At 43.6% G+C, this 17,818-nt stretch overlaps 1 protein-coding gene across 1 annotated transcript in view; it reads right to left on the bottom strand.

The window, feature by feature from the left end:
- Window positions 1-5,245: 5,245 nt before the first annotated feature.
- galnt2 (UDP-N-acetyl-alpha-D-galactosamine:polypeptide N-acetylgalactosaminyltransferase 2) overlaps window positions 5,246-17,818 on the bottom strand; it is a 77,536-nt gene continuing 64,963 nt past the window's right edge. The window contains exons 9-16 of the mRNA XM_080436053.1: window positions 17,397-17,484; window positions 16,563-16,666; window positions 14,978-15,104; window positions 12,866-12,958; window positions 12,682-12,765; window positions 10,486-10,612; window positions 9,346-9,465; window positions 5,246-5,742 (exon numbers count right to left, since the gene is read on the bottom strand). Of these exons, the coding sequence (XP_080292179.1) occupies window positions 5,587-5,742; window positions 9,346-9,465; window positions 10,486-10,612; window positions 12,682-12,765; window positions 12,866-12,958; window positions 14,978-15,104; window positions 16,563-16,666; window positions 17,397-17,484 (899 nt within the window). The 3' untranslated portion in view covers window positions 5,246-5,586. The remainder of the gene's footprint in view (window positions 5,743-9,345; window positions 9,466-10,485; window positions 10,613-12,681; window positions 12,766-12,865; window positions 12,959-14,977; window positions 15,105-16,562; window positions 16,667-17,396; window positions 17,485-17,818) is intronic.

The following is a 17,818-nucleotide window of genomic DNA, read 5'->3' on the forward strand; positions in this document are numbered from 1 at the left end:
GAAGCAGGGACCCCCTATAGCTGAGAGAGAGAGAGAGAGAGAGAGAGAGAGAGAGAGAGAGAGAGATGAAGCAGGGACCCCCTATAGCTGAGAGAGAGAGAGAGAGAGAGAGAGATGAAGCAGGGACCCCCTATAGCTGAGAGAGAGAGAGAGAGAGAGAGAGATGAAGCAGGGACCCCCTATAGCTGAGAGAGAGAGAGAGAGATGAAGCAGGGACCCCCCACTACATTGCATACAATTGTGTTGCAGATTCAACTTTTTTCATAGATTTCATAGATAGATTCATTGACTATCATCAGTGTTGTGTAAATTAATGCTTCTTTTGTTAATTTCAGACATTTAACCACTTAAACCTTCAAGACATAGTACTTGATTTGCTCCTTTCCCCCTCTACACCAAACCTCTTTGCCGAAAATAGCCGATCTACAAGCTCACAACGCAGCTTGTAGATCGGCTATTTTCGGCTAACGTTCCTCAGAATAGAGATGCTATATAGGGTTCAAGTGGTTAATGTAAAAAAAGAAAAAATACCCCCTGGAGTAACTGAGGACCCCCTAGGGGTCCCCGACCCCCCTGTTGAAGACCCCTGCTCTATCGTACAGCGGTTCATCGTTCCCCAAAAACAGCTCAGCTCGTAGGTCGGCGAGTTACACCATCGCTTGATGAATTATAAACCAGTATAAACCAGTATAAACCAGTATAAACCAGTATAAACCAGTATAAACCAGGCTTCAGTGTCAAGAGTGTCCAGACTGAGAGACGGCTTTAGAAATCAGGTTGGAATCCAATTTTAATTTAACTCTGAGAGTGTACAAATGGAACCAAATGGACCCATTTGTACACTCTCAGAGTTAAATTAACGTTGATTTTACTATATAAATTGGGGTCCCAGAGATGCCAGTTGATAGAAATAGAAATGCCATTAAATGGGGGTCCGTAGCCTAATCAATGCATGTCAAACTGGGGGTCCTTGAAATTAAAATGGTTGAGAATCACTGCTAGAGCCGTAAAAAAAAATGGCATTCGCAGGAAAATAGTCGATCTACAAGCTCACAACGCGAGCTTGTAGATCGGCTATTTTCGGCGAAGAGATTTGCCAATCAAGTATAGAGGGTTTAAGAGGTTAAAAAGCACCGACGCTGATCAAAGGAACATGTGCATTCTTTGTATGATTGCTGATAAAGAGATGTCAGTACTGCCATGTGGTCTCTGTGTACAACAACACATACGGTACATTACAGACAAACCAATGGAAATCACAAAGAAAGAATATGAGCTGCTGTCTACGTCACAATAAAACTATATGGAACAATTTCCATGTACTGTATTTGGCCATGTGAATTATGTGCATATATGTATGTGCATATATGTAGGTTATTATAGTTAAATTAAATTAAATAAAAACAAGGCTGTACAAAAAAACAATAACTAACTGTATTGTTTTAGGCAATATTTCATACGGTACTATTTTGCTTGGATATGAAATTTGGCTTTCTTAGCTATGACTGAAAATATATTTTTGTGTTTTGTTTTTTAATGACAATACTTTATTACCGTTTTGAATCTTGACCCTGACAAATACCCCATTTTACAACAAATTCAAAACTAAGCCTTTAAAAAAAATGAAATAATAATACTCTAAACCCACATTAAAACAAATTTTAACTAATTGAAATAAAAAATTAAAAATGTTAAACTATAACAACCTTGGTATGTGCATGTATTTGAGTGCATGTATGTATGCAGTAATGCCAATTCATTTAACTCTCCCCCAAAGCTAAATTCACTCTTGAATTTACTGTCAGTTAAACCATGAGAAAAAGTGCAATATCCAGACCTAAAGCAGTAATACCAATAGAACCAGGATGATAGTCAGTACATTCAGGACATACATTAATATCAGGTATTAGTTTGAAACAGTGGTTCTCAAACCTTTTTTTTAAAACTTCAAGGACCCCCATAACTCTAAGAGTACAAGAACCAAATGGACCCAATTTTGTACACTCTCAGAGTTACTGACCTGTAAGGTCACTTTTTGCACACTAATTAATCAAAAACACTTGTGAGATCAGGGCATTTCACAGCAGTGTTCAACCCTCTGAACAGGCTGCTCTGTTAAACTAAAGATAAGACTCTCTAGATCAGGGGTCTTCAACGTTTTCAGCCCAAGGACCCCCTAGCTGAGAGAGATGAAGCAGGGACCCCCTCTATATTGTATATAATGGTGTTTTAGATTCAACTTTTTTTGTTTACGTTTACCGTTCTTTTTTCCCTCTACACCTAGACCTCTTTGCCAAAAATAGCCGATCTACAAGCTCACAACGCCTCGCAGCGCGAGGCGTTGTGAGCTTGTAGATCGGCTATTTTTGTCTAAAGTTCTCCTCAGAAAAGGGATGCTAGGGCTCAAATGGTTAAGGTAAAAAAAAACTCATACCAAACTAAGATTTGGCGGACCCCCTGTAGTAACTCTGAGGACCCCCTAGGGGTCCTGGACCCCCTGTTGAAGACCCCTGCTCTAGATCACTGGTTCTCAATGTGGAGTCTGGGGGACCCCCAGGGGTTCTTGGGGGGTCCCAGGGGGTCCCCAGTAAAAGCTCCCTGGGGGCTTTTTTTGTGTTATCCTTTTTTAGCACAACCTTGGACTGTACTAACTGTACTGTTAAGAAACGTGTTAATAAACTATTCAAATCAAATCAATCAATCAGTCAATGGGGGTCTGCAGGCCAAATACAATCATGTGGGGGTCCTAGACATGAAAATGCTTGAGAACCACTGATCTAGACCTTCAAACTGTGACAGTGTTTTAAGGTTTCGTTTACAAAGGAAGCTTTGGTCTTTTGAAACATTTCACTCTTCCCTTCTGGCTAAAAAAGAAACAATGTTTTATACCATTTCAGTTCAAGTTCTCAGAGGACTTAACGTTATTCATTCGTTTATTATTATATTTCTTATTATTATTCCCGGAGCATTTTGGTGCCATGTGGTCCAAAACCACATGACAGGAAAATGTTCGGCAAATATACTTTTCGGGCGAAATATATTTAGCGTAGAGCGAAAACAGGAGGGGCTCTAGTGTGGACCCCTGGGGGACTCCGGTTAATACTCTTTCTCAGGCTTTTTTTCCCCAGGCCCCAAGTTCTGGGTAAAAACATTGATTGGCACAGGCGCAGCCATAACTTAAATGACATTATTTTTTAATTACTCATAGAATGGAATCCCTGGAACGTCTTTGGGACCAAAGGGTTTGGAACGTTTTCTCTGGCGAGCGGTTTACCTTCTGCAATATAGGCTCTATGCACAGCAGAACATATTGGAAAGAAATTGGGCCTCTTCCTTACCGTTACCAATGATACTAATGAAGGCTCTGTTCCATTCTGGTCAAACACAATCAAGGGGAGTTGATGTTGTGCATGTTGTTGGCTCACTGGAAACACTCTGCTACACCAGTGGGTCTCAAAGTGTGGTCCAGGGACCCTCATAGTTCCTTGAAGGGTTTCCAAATGCCCTCTTATGAGTGTGTATTACGGGTCCATTTGGTTCCATTTGTACACTCTCAGAGTTACGGGGGTTCTTGAAATTAATAAGTGTGAGAACCACTGTGCCACACTAAATGGAACAGAGCCTTAATTAGTATAATTGGTAAGCCTTGGTAAGACCTGTTAAGGCAGTAAGGCAGAGGCCCAATTTCTTTCCAATATGGCCGCTGTACACAGAGCCTATTCTCCCTCACGGGTCACCAGATATTTCCACTGCGGTGACGTCGACAGCTGCTTCTACCGGGCCTATAATCACCTGGCCAATGATGGCTGGGTGTGTGTGTGTGGCTATTAAAGGGCTTTTCACAAGGGAAGCGACTAATTCATTTGAATGCGTTTTAAACCAGTGGTCCTCAAACTGTGGGGGGGGGGGGGGGTCCCCAGATGATTAGCTTAATTAATGTGCAACATTGTTTTCTCACTCAGCAGTAAACGAACCAACATACAGTATTAGTGTATACAGGCTATCTGCACCTGTCACCAAAGTGACATTCTGAGATATTTTTATATTTAAATTATATATATTTAAATATTTAAATTATAATAATAAGACCATTACTGCGTCAAAAGTAATCAACAAACTATACTATTAGAAATTGTCAAACATTGGCCAAATTGTAAAATTTTACCAAAGACAGAGGAAAACATTTTTAGAAAATAGACGATCTACAAGCTTGTAGCTCTTTTCACCTTATTTATCTGTGGAACAGAGTCAAACTAAATGTAATGCCTCAACTCCTACAATTCCAAGTGCTTGTAAGGCTGGGGGGTTCCACAGTTCAAATATGACTATTTCGTGGGGTGAAAAGTTTGAGAACCGCTGGTTTAAACTGTGGAACACAGTGGGTCTTTGTCCCCCGCGGATCAATGCCACAATGCAGGCGCAGTGTCACCGTCCCCCCAAGGGAAAAGCCCTGAACAGTCCAACCGCAAACACATCCTGTCGGCATCAACGAAAAAAACGAACAAATAAAAACATCTCAGGTTTTGTTGCTTCAATTGAAACTTGAATTAAAAGAAACAGAAAAAGACATGATTGATAACAAAATGGGTGAAGAAAGATGTAGCATCCAGTGCTACAAACAACGTTCACACGACGATGACAAGACAGCTTTTAAAGACACTTCTAGTTTCTGGAAGTTGAGACCCCACCCACCCACCCAGAGACGCGTAGGAAAACAAACAAACAAACAAACAAACAAACACAACATTCCCATTGTGTTTTGTGCCGTCGTCGTTCTTGAGTTTTCTTGTCGGTTGTGGCGGGAAGGGGTCGAGTTGAAGAACCGACGAGAGGAAGAGCTCTGCGTGGTCGAGTCTTTTCTCCGCTCTCTGCGAAACCGAACCAACGAACAAACGACCGACCGACCGCCGTTGTCGGAAACCCCCCCCCACAGCTCGTCTGTTTTTATACATTCCGAACAATGACTACGTGACTAATGCTGCCAACATCCACAAAGAATCAAGAGAGAGAGAGAGAGAGAGAGAGAGAAAAAGGTAAGAACCGGAAAATTAAAAAGAATTCAAAAATTCATAAAAAGAAAAACAGTTCCATTTCACCAGCGTGACAAACACTGAGGTATGTGGGTTGGATGGAACGTCATCTTCAGCAATGTTCACCATCATCATCATCATCATCATCGTCATGAGCACCCACCCCTCCCCCCACCCTCCCTCCCTCCCTCCCTCCCTACCCAAATATGGTCACGTTTCCTCTTTCCTCCGATAATGTTTACAAACATCGCCCCCGCCCCTCCAGGAGGGGAGGGAGGGAGGTGGAGCTCATAGGGGGAATTCTGGACGATGATTGGCTACAACTCAGATTGACTGAGTCCAATGCCCCGCCCCCCCAACCCCCCCACCACCGGGTAAAGAAAGAGGAGTTCTTTATCCGTTCGTCCACAAGTCTGTCTTTCTCCAAGTGTCGCTCTTTTGCTCTGTGTGTGTGTGTGTGTGTGTGTGTGTGTGTGTGTGTGTGCGCGTGTGTGTGTGCGTGTGTGTGTGTGGGTGGGTGTTTTGATGTGGATGTTGTGTTGTTCACTAGCGCCCCCTATTGCTGTAGGTTGAGGGTGAACTTCCACTGCTGGTTGAGGTTGGCGGCGCAGACCTCCACCGTCAGACCGCCCATCCTGGCGCTGCGACTGTCCAGGCACAGGTTGCTGCCCACGTGGCGGAGTTTAGTGTTGGACTCTATCTGCTCCCATTTCTACAGCGCACACACACACACACACACACACACACACACACAAGAGTATATTTTTATACACCAAAATACAGGAATTAAAGTCATAATACTTAGCCTTTTCTTAGTGTTCTTTCCTAATAAAGTAGATTTAGTTTTCTCCCCCATCCCAGACACCCCCACCCGACCAAGATGATCACACTAGGGCTTTCACCAACTAGTCGACTAGTATAACCACTAGTCGACCTTGTTGGTAATAGTCGAATAGTTATTTTTTTTCTCCATTGTTTTAGTGTCATAGTAATGGCCCATTACTATTATTATTATCCTCCTGCTTTAATTTTTTATCAAAAGGGGGTCAAAAGTATGCCCAATAATAGCCTATTATTGGGCAATAACCCCCTTTTGAGGATCCTTGGAGACGCTGCTGTGCCAGAAGCGCTTGCCTTAAAACGGCATGAAAATATGCAAAGATTTTCCTGGAAGTTGGCAGCCCTGATCTTAGCTGTCTACTGTCGTTCTCTCTACATCCCTGTACCCTGGTCTTACCTGTCTGCTGTCGTTCTCTCTACATCCCTGTACCCTGATCTTACCTGTCTGCTGTCGTTCTCTCTACATCCCTGTACCCTGATCTTACCTGTCTGCTGTCGTTCTCTCTACATCCCTGTACCCTGATCTTACCTGTCTGCTGTCGTTCTCTCTACATCCCTGTACCCTGATCTTACCTGTCTGCTGTCGTTCTCTCTACATCCCTGTACCCTGGTCTTACCTGTCTGCTGTCGTTCTCTCTACATCCCTGTACCCTGGTCTTACCTGTCTGCTGTCGTTCTCTCTACATCCCTGTATCCTGATCTTACCTGTCTGCTGTCGTTCTCTCTACATCCCTGTACCCTGGTCTTACCTGTCTGCTGTCGTTCTCTCTACATCCCTGTACCCTGGTCTTACCTGTCTGCTGTCGTTCTCTCTACATCCCTGTACCCTGGTCTTACCTGTCTGCTGTCGTTCTCTCTACATCCCTGTACCCTGGTCTTACCTGTCTACTGTCGTTCTCTCTACATCCCTGTACCCTGATCTTACCTGTCTGCTGTCGTTCTCTCTACATCCCTGTACCCTGGTCTTACCTGTCTGCTGTCGTTCTCTCTACATCCCTGTACCCTGGTCTTACCTGTCTGCTGTCGTTCTCTCTACATCCCTGTACCCTGGTCTTACCTGTCTGCTGTCGTTCTCTCTACATCCCTGTACCCTGGTCTTACCTGTCTGCTGTCGTTCTCTCTACATCCCTGTACCCTGGTCTTACCTGTCTGCTGTCGTTCTCTCTACATCCCTGTACCCTGATCTTACCTGTCTGCTGTCGTTCTCTCTACATCCCTGTACCCTGATCTTACCTGTCTGCTGTCGTTCTCTCTACATCCCTGTACCCTGGTCTTACCTGTCTGCTGTCGTTCTCTCTACATCCCTGTACCCTGGTCTTACCTGTCTGCTGTCGTTCTCTCTACATCCCTGTATCCTGATCTTACCTGTCTGCTGTCGTTCTCTCTACATCCCTGTACCCTGGTCTTACCTGTCTGCTGTCGTTCTCTCTACATCCCTGTACCCTGGTCTTACCTGTCTGCTGTCGTTCTCTCTACATCCCTGTACCCTGGTCTTACCTGTCTGCTGTCGTTCTCTCTACATCCCTGTACCCTGGTCTTACCTGTCTACTGTCGTTCTCTCTACATCCCTGTACCCTGATCTTACCTGTCTGCTGTCGTTCTCTCTACATCCCTGTACCCTGGTCTTACCTGTCTGCTGTCGTTCTCTCTACATCCCTGTACCCTGGTCTTACCTGTCTGCTGTCGTTCTCTCTACATCCCTGTACCCTGGTCTTACCTGTCTGCTGTCGTTCTCTCTACATCCCTGTACCCTGGTCTTACCTGTCTGCTGTCGTTCTCTCTACATCCCTGTACCCTGGTCTTACCTGTCTGCTGTCGTTCTCTCTACATCCCTGTACCCTGATCTTACCTGTCTGCTGTCGTTCTCTCTACATCCCTGTACCCTGGTCTTACCTGTCTGCTGTCGTTCTCTCTACATCCCTGTACCCTGATCTTACCTGTCTGCTGTCGTTCTCTCTACATCCCTGTACCCTGGTCTTACCTGTCTGCTGTCGTTCTCTCTACATCCCTGTACCCTGGTCTTACCTGTCTGCTGTCGTTCTCTCTACATCCCTGTACCCTGGTCTTACCTGTCTGCTGTCGTTCTCTCTACATCCCTGTACCCTGATCTTAGCTGTCTGCTGTCGTTCTCTCTACATCCCTGTACCCTGGTCTTACCTGTCTGCTGTCGTTCTCTCTACATCCCTGTACCCTGGTCTTACCTGTCTGCTGTCGTTCTCTCTACATCCCTGTACCCTGATCTTACCTGTCTGCTGTCGTTCTCTCTACATCCCTGTACCCTGATCTTACCTGTCTGCTGTCGTTCTCTCTACATCCCTGTACCCTGGTCTTACCTGTCTGCTGTCGTTCTCTCTACATCCCTGTACCCTGGTCTTACCTGTCTACTGTCGTTCTCTCTACATCCCTGTACCCTGGTCTTACCTGTCTACTGTCGTTCTCTCTACATCCCTGTACCCTGATCTTACCTGTCTGCTGTCGTTCTCTCTACATCCCTGTACCCTGGAGAGAACGACAGCAGACAGGTAAGATCAGGGTACAGGGATGTAGAGAGAACGACAGCAGACAGGTAAGATCAGGGTACAGGGATGTAGAGAGAACGACAGCAGACAGGTAAGACCAGGGTACAGGGATGTAGAGAGAACGACAGTAGACAGCTAAGATCAGGGCTGCCAACTTCCAGGAAAATCTTTGCATATTTTCATGCCGTTTTAAGGCAAGCGCTTCTGGCACAGCAGCGTCTCCAAGGATCCTCAAAAGGGGGTTATTGCCCAATAATAGGCTATTATTGTGCATACTTTTGACCCCCTTTTGATAAAAAATTAAAGCAGGAGGATAATAATAATAGTAATGGGCCATTACTATGACACTAAAACTCTCTCTACATCCCTGTACCCTGGTCTTACCTGTCTGCTGTCGTTCTCTCTACATCCCTGTACCCTGGTCTTACCTGTCTGCTGTCGTTCTCTCTACATCCCTGTACCCTGGTCTTACCTGTCTGCTGTCGTTCTCTCTACATCCCTGTACCCTGGTCTTACCTGTCTGCTGTCGTTCTCTCTACATCCCTGTACCCTGATCTTACCTGTCTACTGTCGTTCTCTCTACATCCCTGTACCCTGGTCTTACCTGTCTGCTGTCGTTCTCTCTACATCCCTGTACCCTGATCTTACCTGTCTACTGTCGTTCTCTCTACATCCCTATACCCTGATCTTACCTGTCTGCTGTCGTTCTCTCTACATCCCTATACCCTGATCTTACCTGTCTGCTGTCGTTCTCTCTACATCCCTGTACCCTGGTCTTACCTGTCTGCTGTCGTTCTCTCTACATCCCTGTACCCTGATCTTACCTGTCTGCTGTCGTTCTCTCTACATCCCTATACCCTGATCTTACCTGTCTGCTGTCGTTCTCTCTACATCCCTGTACCCTGATCTTACCTGTCTACTGTCGTTCTCTCTACATCCCTGTACCCTGATCTTACCTGTCTACTGTCGTTCTCTCTACATCCCTGTAGTTTGATGAGCGATCCGGCTGTCCTGTCCACCACGGTCAGACACAGGTCCATGTGTTTGACCGACTTGTCTTTAGTCAACGCCCACTCCTGCAACAAACACACCCATGTTACACTAAAGCCACAGCGGACATTTCATCCACATCATCATCGTAGAGACACACACACACACACACACACACACACACACACACACACACACATATTTGTATTACTATACTTGTAGACTGCCCTAGCGTGTCTCATATCTGGCAATCTGCGGAGAGAAATTCCGCCGGATCCCATTGGTTCATCTGTCTGTCCGTCAGCCCCCGGCCCTCCCCGCGCCCCTCCTCCTCCCCAATGCGTAGCATTGAGAGCCCTGACGTCACAACATTTGGAGCGACGCCCACTGCACTCTGGTTGGTTGGTGGAAATTAAACACTTCCTATTCCATGAACGTTAATAGGCTGGTTGGTCCAGGCTTTTATTTTTGAGCAAAACTAAAAAAATAAAAGCCTGGAGATGGAGGCTACTATACTTGTGAAGACATCAACATTTTAGGACAGCGGTTTTATGAATGTAATTTTTAGACCTTTTTTTTTTAAACCAAAACAGCTGATCTACACTGTACGATACAAGCTTGCAGATCAGTATGATAAGTATATCATACTGCACGATAGGGCTGGTAACTTTCCTCAGAAATGATATTCGAATATTGGTCTTAAAAATTGGCAGATATTCGAATATATTCGAATATTATTATTATTATATATTTTTTATTTTTTTCAAAAATTAATTTTGTAAATTTTTTTTTTACAGAAACAATACAAAAAACAATGTATCGAGTGCTCGGATCCAATAAAGCAACATATCTTTTGTTTGTTTTTATAACTTGATACATTGTTTTTTGTATTGTCCCTGTCAAATAAAAATGTTTTAATATTCGAATATACATATTTTCCCCATATTCGAGGAATATTCGATATTCGAATATTAATTCACCAGCCCTAGCACACACACCCTAATGACACGAGGGCAAAGCAATGCAACAGCGCAGAACCTGAAACCTTTCACCACGTGAGCCATTTGATTGGCTGGCCTGTATGTGTGTATGTGTGTGTAGTGTACCTGGTTTCCCCCAGCGTTGTGGCACTCATAAACGCCCACCACTCCATCTGCAAAGTGACCCAGAGTGTCCAGGCAGTTCCCTCCCTGCTGGAGGGCTCCGAACGCTATGTCCTGGTGGTCCGGAACGCTGCACACATTACATAGTTCAGTGAAACAGAGCCATATGAATATTGTTTTTGCGCAATGAATCTGTTACCCCATTAAGACGAGGAAAACATCTGTCATTTAAGATTTTAACCTCTATAACCATTATCTTATACTTTGGCTATTAAAAAAAACATTAAAGCAGAAATGTTTTACTCAAATCTTTGCTTCTGGGGGATTCTACAAATGTCTTCTAAATCCTAAAAGTTTTTTGAAAAAACTTAAGTTGCTATAATATCAGTGGTTCTCAAACTTTTTCATGTCAAGGACCCCCAAAATGACATGTATTTTCCCGCGGACCCCCATCTCAAAATATGTTGTTCCAGGGACCCCCCAGAAGCAAAGATTTGAGTTAAAAATGTTTGCTTTAAAATATATATATATTCAAAGATTTGCACATATTTTCTAGATTTTTCAAAAATAGCAGATCTACAAGCTCGTAGCGCGGCACCGAGTGCCACGCTACGAGCGTGGCACTCGTGGCACACGCTATTTTTGAATAGCCAAATACATCTAAAATGACACAGATGCGTTCCCGGTCTTAATGGGTCAAGAGAACTACATATGACGGCAGACTGCTTATTTTAATTGACGACAATCCATCAGACTGCAGACTGAGTGAGTGTGTGTAGGACTACAGTTCTGTCACAGAGCTATGCGGTGCACATCCAGTAGTCCATGGTGCAAGACAAGCTAAATAACAGTAAAGACAATAGAGAAGCCAGCATGATGAGCCAGATGAAATCTACCACTCACCTCACGCTGCGGAGGTTTAAAGAGTTTAACGCACTTCCATAGTGTGTTCAATGTTTAAGCGCTTTGGATAAAGAGCGCTATATAAATGCACCAATTACCTTCTCCGGTTTACTTCCTGTATCTGCGTGAAGTGGGTGGTTCGCCTTTTTAGGAGACCGGGAGCAGGTTGGAGTCTATTATTACCAATGGAAGAGTGAACGTGAACACAGCTTCTGAACCATTCTGTATTATTATTAGTCTATTATTTCCAATGGAAGAGTTAACATGAATCTGAACCATTATTTATTATCATTAGTCTGTTATTTCCAATAGAGGAGTGAACGTGAACACAGCTTCTGAACCATTCTTTAGCCCTGTGGTCACTGAACTAAATATTGGACCCTATCGTCACAAGCCACACAATCTTCCCAAGATTTTTATACTAAAAATGGCTTTTTTTCAGAGAGACAAATCAGGAGAACATCTACTTTATTATCGACCTTTCTCTGTCCCAGAAACACACTCTCGCAGGATCTAGCACCAGTAAACATGAGACGTTCGCTAGATCAGATCAGACAGCGTCCACTTAGGAGACCATTTGTAGGATTTGTGTACCATTTCGCCTCTAGTGGCTCCAATTGGGATGGCGTATCTTTACTGATTGAATATCTTTGGTACTTTGTCCTCCACTGGACCTGGCCGTATGTAGTTTACACTCCCAATCGGTAGAGGGTGATAATGAGTCATTCAGGTAAAATTGCAACCAGCTGCGCAACGAGGAAGTAAGTGCAAGTGTACAAAAAATTGTGGACACATTTTGCAAACAACGTTGTCATGTGACACATACATTATGCAGGGGTCATCAATATGTCCGTACACGGACAAATATGTCCTTGGCAAAGACTTGGCCTCGTCCGTGGCACATTTTAGAAGTTATGTTTTACACATAATGTCATGTTCTTATTTTGATCATAAGACCCAATTACTGAATGCCAAGTCTCCAGGTTTTTTTCAGAATATGTATGACACTGATTTACTACGACACTATGGCACATTGGGCGTCCACTAGCACTAGTGGTTCTCAAATGTTTTATTCTTAACTCTGAGAGTGTACACTCTCAGAGTTACAGACCTGTTATATGGTCATTCAGGGCTAGCTCTTTATGCGTTTGTGGTAATATTATTGTCCACTCATTTTGTATGTCTGTGGCAAAAAAATGTAATGCTTCACACGAGCCAGCATGGCTCGACCACTGAAATAGGCATTATTAGAACACAAAGAAGAAGTGACGTCATTTCCTGTCTAGGTGTTCTTACCGTAGCTCAGGATAGACATTCTCCAGGTACCATTTAAAGGGCTTACAGCCTAACCTCTTCTTCATCTCAAGACGACTCTGGATACTGAGAGAGAAAGACACATGGCACCAGACCAGATCAGATCAGATTTCAGGTAGGAATTACTAGTAACTAGTAATTAGGACTCATAACTAGTGGTTCTTACTTTCCGTATGGGACGTTTCTAGCTGAAGGGACAGCAGCATAGTAGAAGTTCTTAAACTCGTCCATCCACACTTCTGCTGCCCTCCGTGTGTTCCTGAGACAAGGAGAGAGAGAGGGAGGGAGCCATACCAGACATGGAGAAAACACGTTAAGGCAGTAGTTATTTTTCGTTCTTTTTTGTGCCAAGGACCCCCAAATTGATATATATATTTGACCATGGACCCCTATCTTATATATATTAGTTTTGAACCAAGTGTTAACACTTTTTTCAAAAATAGCTATTTTTTAGCCAATGTATAAAATAAGGATTGAGTGGTTAAAATGATTGTGATGCTGTCCCCAGCACACATTTTGCTGGGGACCTCCTGGAACACCCTCAAGGACCCCTTGGGGTCTCCGGACCCCACTTTGAGAACCACTGCGTTAAGGAAGATGGCAAGAGACTTGCGCTGGGAACCCACCAAAAAAAAAGCATCTCTCACACTTATATTTTATTTTAACCCATTTAGACCTGAGGCCGATTCTAAAAACGCCTTCTAAATCCTGACCTAAGTTTTCTGAAAAACTTCAAATATGTATTAAAAAATAACAACAAATGTATGTTGATATATACTGTACATAGCAACAAGAACCCCAAAAGGGGTTCCCGTCCTCAAAGGTATAGTTACAAATAGGGGTTCCCGCCCAAAATGCGTTAAATAAACCCCTCCCAAATAATAGCCGGGGCTTTTATTTGCAGTTTCTAAAGCATAATGTGGGCACGCCTGGGCTATTATTTGCAGTTATTTCAGCCTACTTGTACAAAAGGCTGCCAGTGAGAGAGTTAAGTGTGTGTGCTCGTTAAGGGTGTGCACAGGTCATCATGACCCTAATCCTGCTTGCACGCACCTGCGGTTAATTAATGAACGCACCTGCGGGTAATTTAGAGAACGAGACTTTTCCCTTCATGTCCTCTTGCATCAGTCAGATCAGAAGGGTGTCCAGTTCACATCAGACAAGTTGCTCTGACTGTTCAGACGGTCAGAAGTGTGTCGCAGTTTGTCATATTAAGACATTGTGCTCGAATTCACTTGGAGTTTGTGTGCGTTCATGTAAATCCTGTGTTTCCTAGTTAAATGCTGTTCATTTGTGTGTGAAATGTGCCCTTTGGTTGTCCTGTTTGTAATGTTTGTGCACGTGGTAAATGCCGTTGCTAGACAGTCTGAAGGTATCAATATTCAAGTGCTTTGATTTCATTGTGACCAAGAGAATGGAAGTTATTTCATTATAAGTGCATCAGTTTCAAGTGACTGTGAATGCTGATGTTTATTCCATGATGTAGGCCCTATATTGTTTATGTTCCACTGTTTGTGTTGTATGACATCACATGTGTGTTTGAACAATGGGCATTAGGCCTAATTCATACAGTTAAGTCTGATAAGTTGTATGCATGCTGCTTTTGCCAAGCATTGTCAGAGTGATGTTTTATGTCATTATGAATGTATGTATATACAGTAGTTCATGATGTCCAGGATGCAAGCATAATGCCGTTGTCAGATTGATATGTTATTGGTTATTATAATTATTTACTTTCTGTGTGGTTGCAGAAAACCACACACACACACCCACAAGTGTTGTACTGTACTGTGCTCATTAACCTCTTCAGTAAAACCCATAAATGAGAGAAGTTGTCTGTCCTGTGTTCTAATCGACACCCCTGGGTGAAGTGGGGAAGCCGGACCAGCCAGCCAGTAGAACCAGTCCATATACAGTCCTTTCCTTTAACCCTCACTAACACTACTTCTGTAACCAAATAATGACCCGGTGCAGGCCGGTGCAAACATAAATAAAAGCCTGTTGCAAAGAGCCGCCTGGTTCCTTTTAAACGCCCGGGGTCCAATCGATGCTGCGTGTTAAACCCCCGGGCTACAGTACTACTGTCTTTGGAAATATATCATTAAATCAGTTATTTGTATGACAATTAATTGTCAACTAAAATGTCATGATCGTGACAGCCTTAGGTAAACAGTGTGTGTGTGTGGGGGGGTACATGTGGAGTGTGTGTGTGGGGGGTACATGTGGAGTGTGTGTGTGTGTGTGGGGGGTACATGTGGAGTGTGTGTGTGTGTGTTACCTGGCGAAGACGGTTCCACTGCCTCCAGGGAAGGTGTATGGATGTTGTTTTCTGAAGACGTGACCCACTCTGCTGCATGGGATGATCTCTAGACTGCCTCCACACTGCCACACCCGGAACGAGATCTCTGGAACGAACACACACACACACACACACACACACACACACACACACACACACACACACACACACACACACACACACACACACACACACACACACACACACACACACACACACACACACACACACACACACACACACACACACACACACACACACACACGTAACTAAAATGTTCATACATATAGTTATTTGTTATCTATATAGTTTTCGCCCCCGTCCGTCCATCTGTGAACAGCTAATCTCCGGCACCGTTGGCCCGGTCACAGAGAAACTGTGCACACACACTCCCTGGACGCCAATTCAGAACCTCTGCCCCAAATCTTTCACATGGGCCTGTTATAGGGCCACCAGGAGGCCCATTTGTGCAAAACCCATTTTTGGATATTACTCCAACAGATTTTATCCAAACATCACGCAAATACAGTATCACGCAAATACAGGTACACAGTATCTCTATAGTCATGTGATCAAGACGGATCTGTCCGATATTTCATATTCCATCCTGATTGGCTAAGGTTGGCTTCCAAAGTTTGCAGGATTGGTCCGTTTTGAACAAAATGCCTCAAATAATGAACGCAGCTTGCGATTTCCATGAACATTTGCATGCACATTCCACTAGGCCGAGGAAGAAATGCCACCCTTTTCACATTGGCCTATTATAGCGCCACCAGGAGGCCACAATGACCTACCTGACCTGGTGGAGTTTTTCTAGTTCCATTCTCTTCCTTTATCCAACATTCCATTAAACACATGCTAACTGATATACTGATTTGTGTCTCATGTATGAGTGAGCAGACACATGTGATTCTATGGGCACATTTCCTAATAATGATGACTCAATCAGGCAATTCGGCACCGACTTCCCAGTAGGGGTGTGCCTAATTTTATGAAACGATACGATATTGGGCTCACGACATCGATACCATATCGATACGATATATGACACTTTTTTATTATGAAAATATATGGGGTGGGGGGGGGGGGGAACCAAATACTTCTGTTTTAGCATTATTCAGACATGCAAACGTGTAGCTTTTCAGCTACAATAGGTGTTTTGAATCCAAATAGGGCAAAAGTGTGACATCTGACCCGAAAAAAAAAACACCCTTTTCACCTCGGGGCTGTTTGCATGCCTGATTATAATTATCGTGTAAAAAAAATATATCGTTTATTTTTTTTTACGATATTTCCCCCCCCCCCCCAAAACGATACATATCGTCACGAAAACGTATCGTGATATATCGCGGGACGATATATCGGCACACCCCTCCTTCCCACTAACTGACGTCATCATACTGTAGGTCACCAGGTCATTTAGTGCGCTGTTCCGTGGGAGGAAGAAAACCCTGTCACTTTCCTATGCATGGTCAGGGACCACATGCAATACCTTCACGGACCACCAGTGGTCCATGGGCCACCTGTCGAAAACCGCTGCTCTACTGTATCCCACTGTACTCACCCAGGTTCTCTCCTCCCCAGACATCCATCATCATGTCGTACTTTCCCAGCCGTTCAAAGTATTCCTTATCCATGACAAACAGGCCTCCTGCTATCATAGGGGTCCTGCACACAGAGACACACTTTGTAAGGGGGATTATAACCTTTATTGCAAACAAAAAGTAGGCTTAATCGTTAGCATAGACTTTGCTCTATTATCGGTAGCCTACTATAATCACCATAAATCATGTGGAGAAGACACAGCTAGCTCTAGCTTGACATGCTGATACATTGTCAATTACCCCCAAACTGGTATCGATATAGCCCATAGATATTTCAGAAAATATTAATTGTAGTAATCAATTGTAAGTTGTAACTCTTTTTGCGGTTTTCAAATATTTTTGGACACAGAATCAAATGTTTTATGGTCATGATTCACCAGGAACCTGGATGGCTTTGGTTCCAGGCTTAAAATAATTCATATTCATATTTTCAGAAATCTCTATGGGCTGAACGAATGGGCTTTCTATCGGTGGAACCAGAGCCGGTAAACAAAATGGCCGCCACTGCTATGCCCCATTGTCATTGTACAAGCAGACAAAGCCACGCCAAGATGACATGACGCTCTGTCAGCTTGTCATGCTGATGGAATATGTGCTGGTTAATGTGACGTGGACATGAATACAGATATGTTGTTTTTTATATTCCTTCTTTTTTCCTTCCCTTGCCCCTTCCCCCCTCCCTTCTTTCTTTTCTTTCTCTTTCAGGAAACACTCAAAAACAATGGAGCTTTTGCACAAAAACACGTTCTACACCTGTAATCCTGTGACGATCATGTTTCTACATGTTGACTTACTTGATGGGAGCGGTGGGGTTTCCCTGTCTGATTCTCCTCTGCTCCAGAGTCATGTAGTCCCATTTAAACACCAGGTTCCAGTCAAAACCTAAAGACACACAAACCTTTACATTACAATACTTGTGGAGGACATTGGTTTAGGAGGTTATAAATGACACTTTGAAATTTTTTGACCTTTTCTTTTTTTTAACCCTACCCTTCAAACCTGAGTTATCCCACTATAAATTGAAAAAACCTCTAACTGACAGACAGACAGACAGACAGACAGACAGACAGACAGACAGACAGACAGACAGACAGTCAGTCAGTCTAATCCTCATTTTTCTCTCTCAAAGGGTTAAGTGATATTGATCTGAACCTGCACACAGGCTTTGACCATTGACCAAAAACGGTTAATATTATTAAAATTCAAAAATAGCAAA

The sequence above is a fragment of the Gymnoscopelus braueri genome (genome assembly GCF_963280865.1).
Source record: "Gymnoscopelus braueri genome assembly, chromosome: 1".
Taxonomy (NCBI): Eukaryota; Metazoa; Chordata; class Actinopteri; order Myctophiformes; family Myctophidae; genus Gymnoscopelus; species Gymnoscopelus braueri.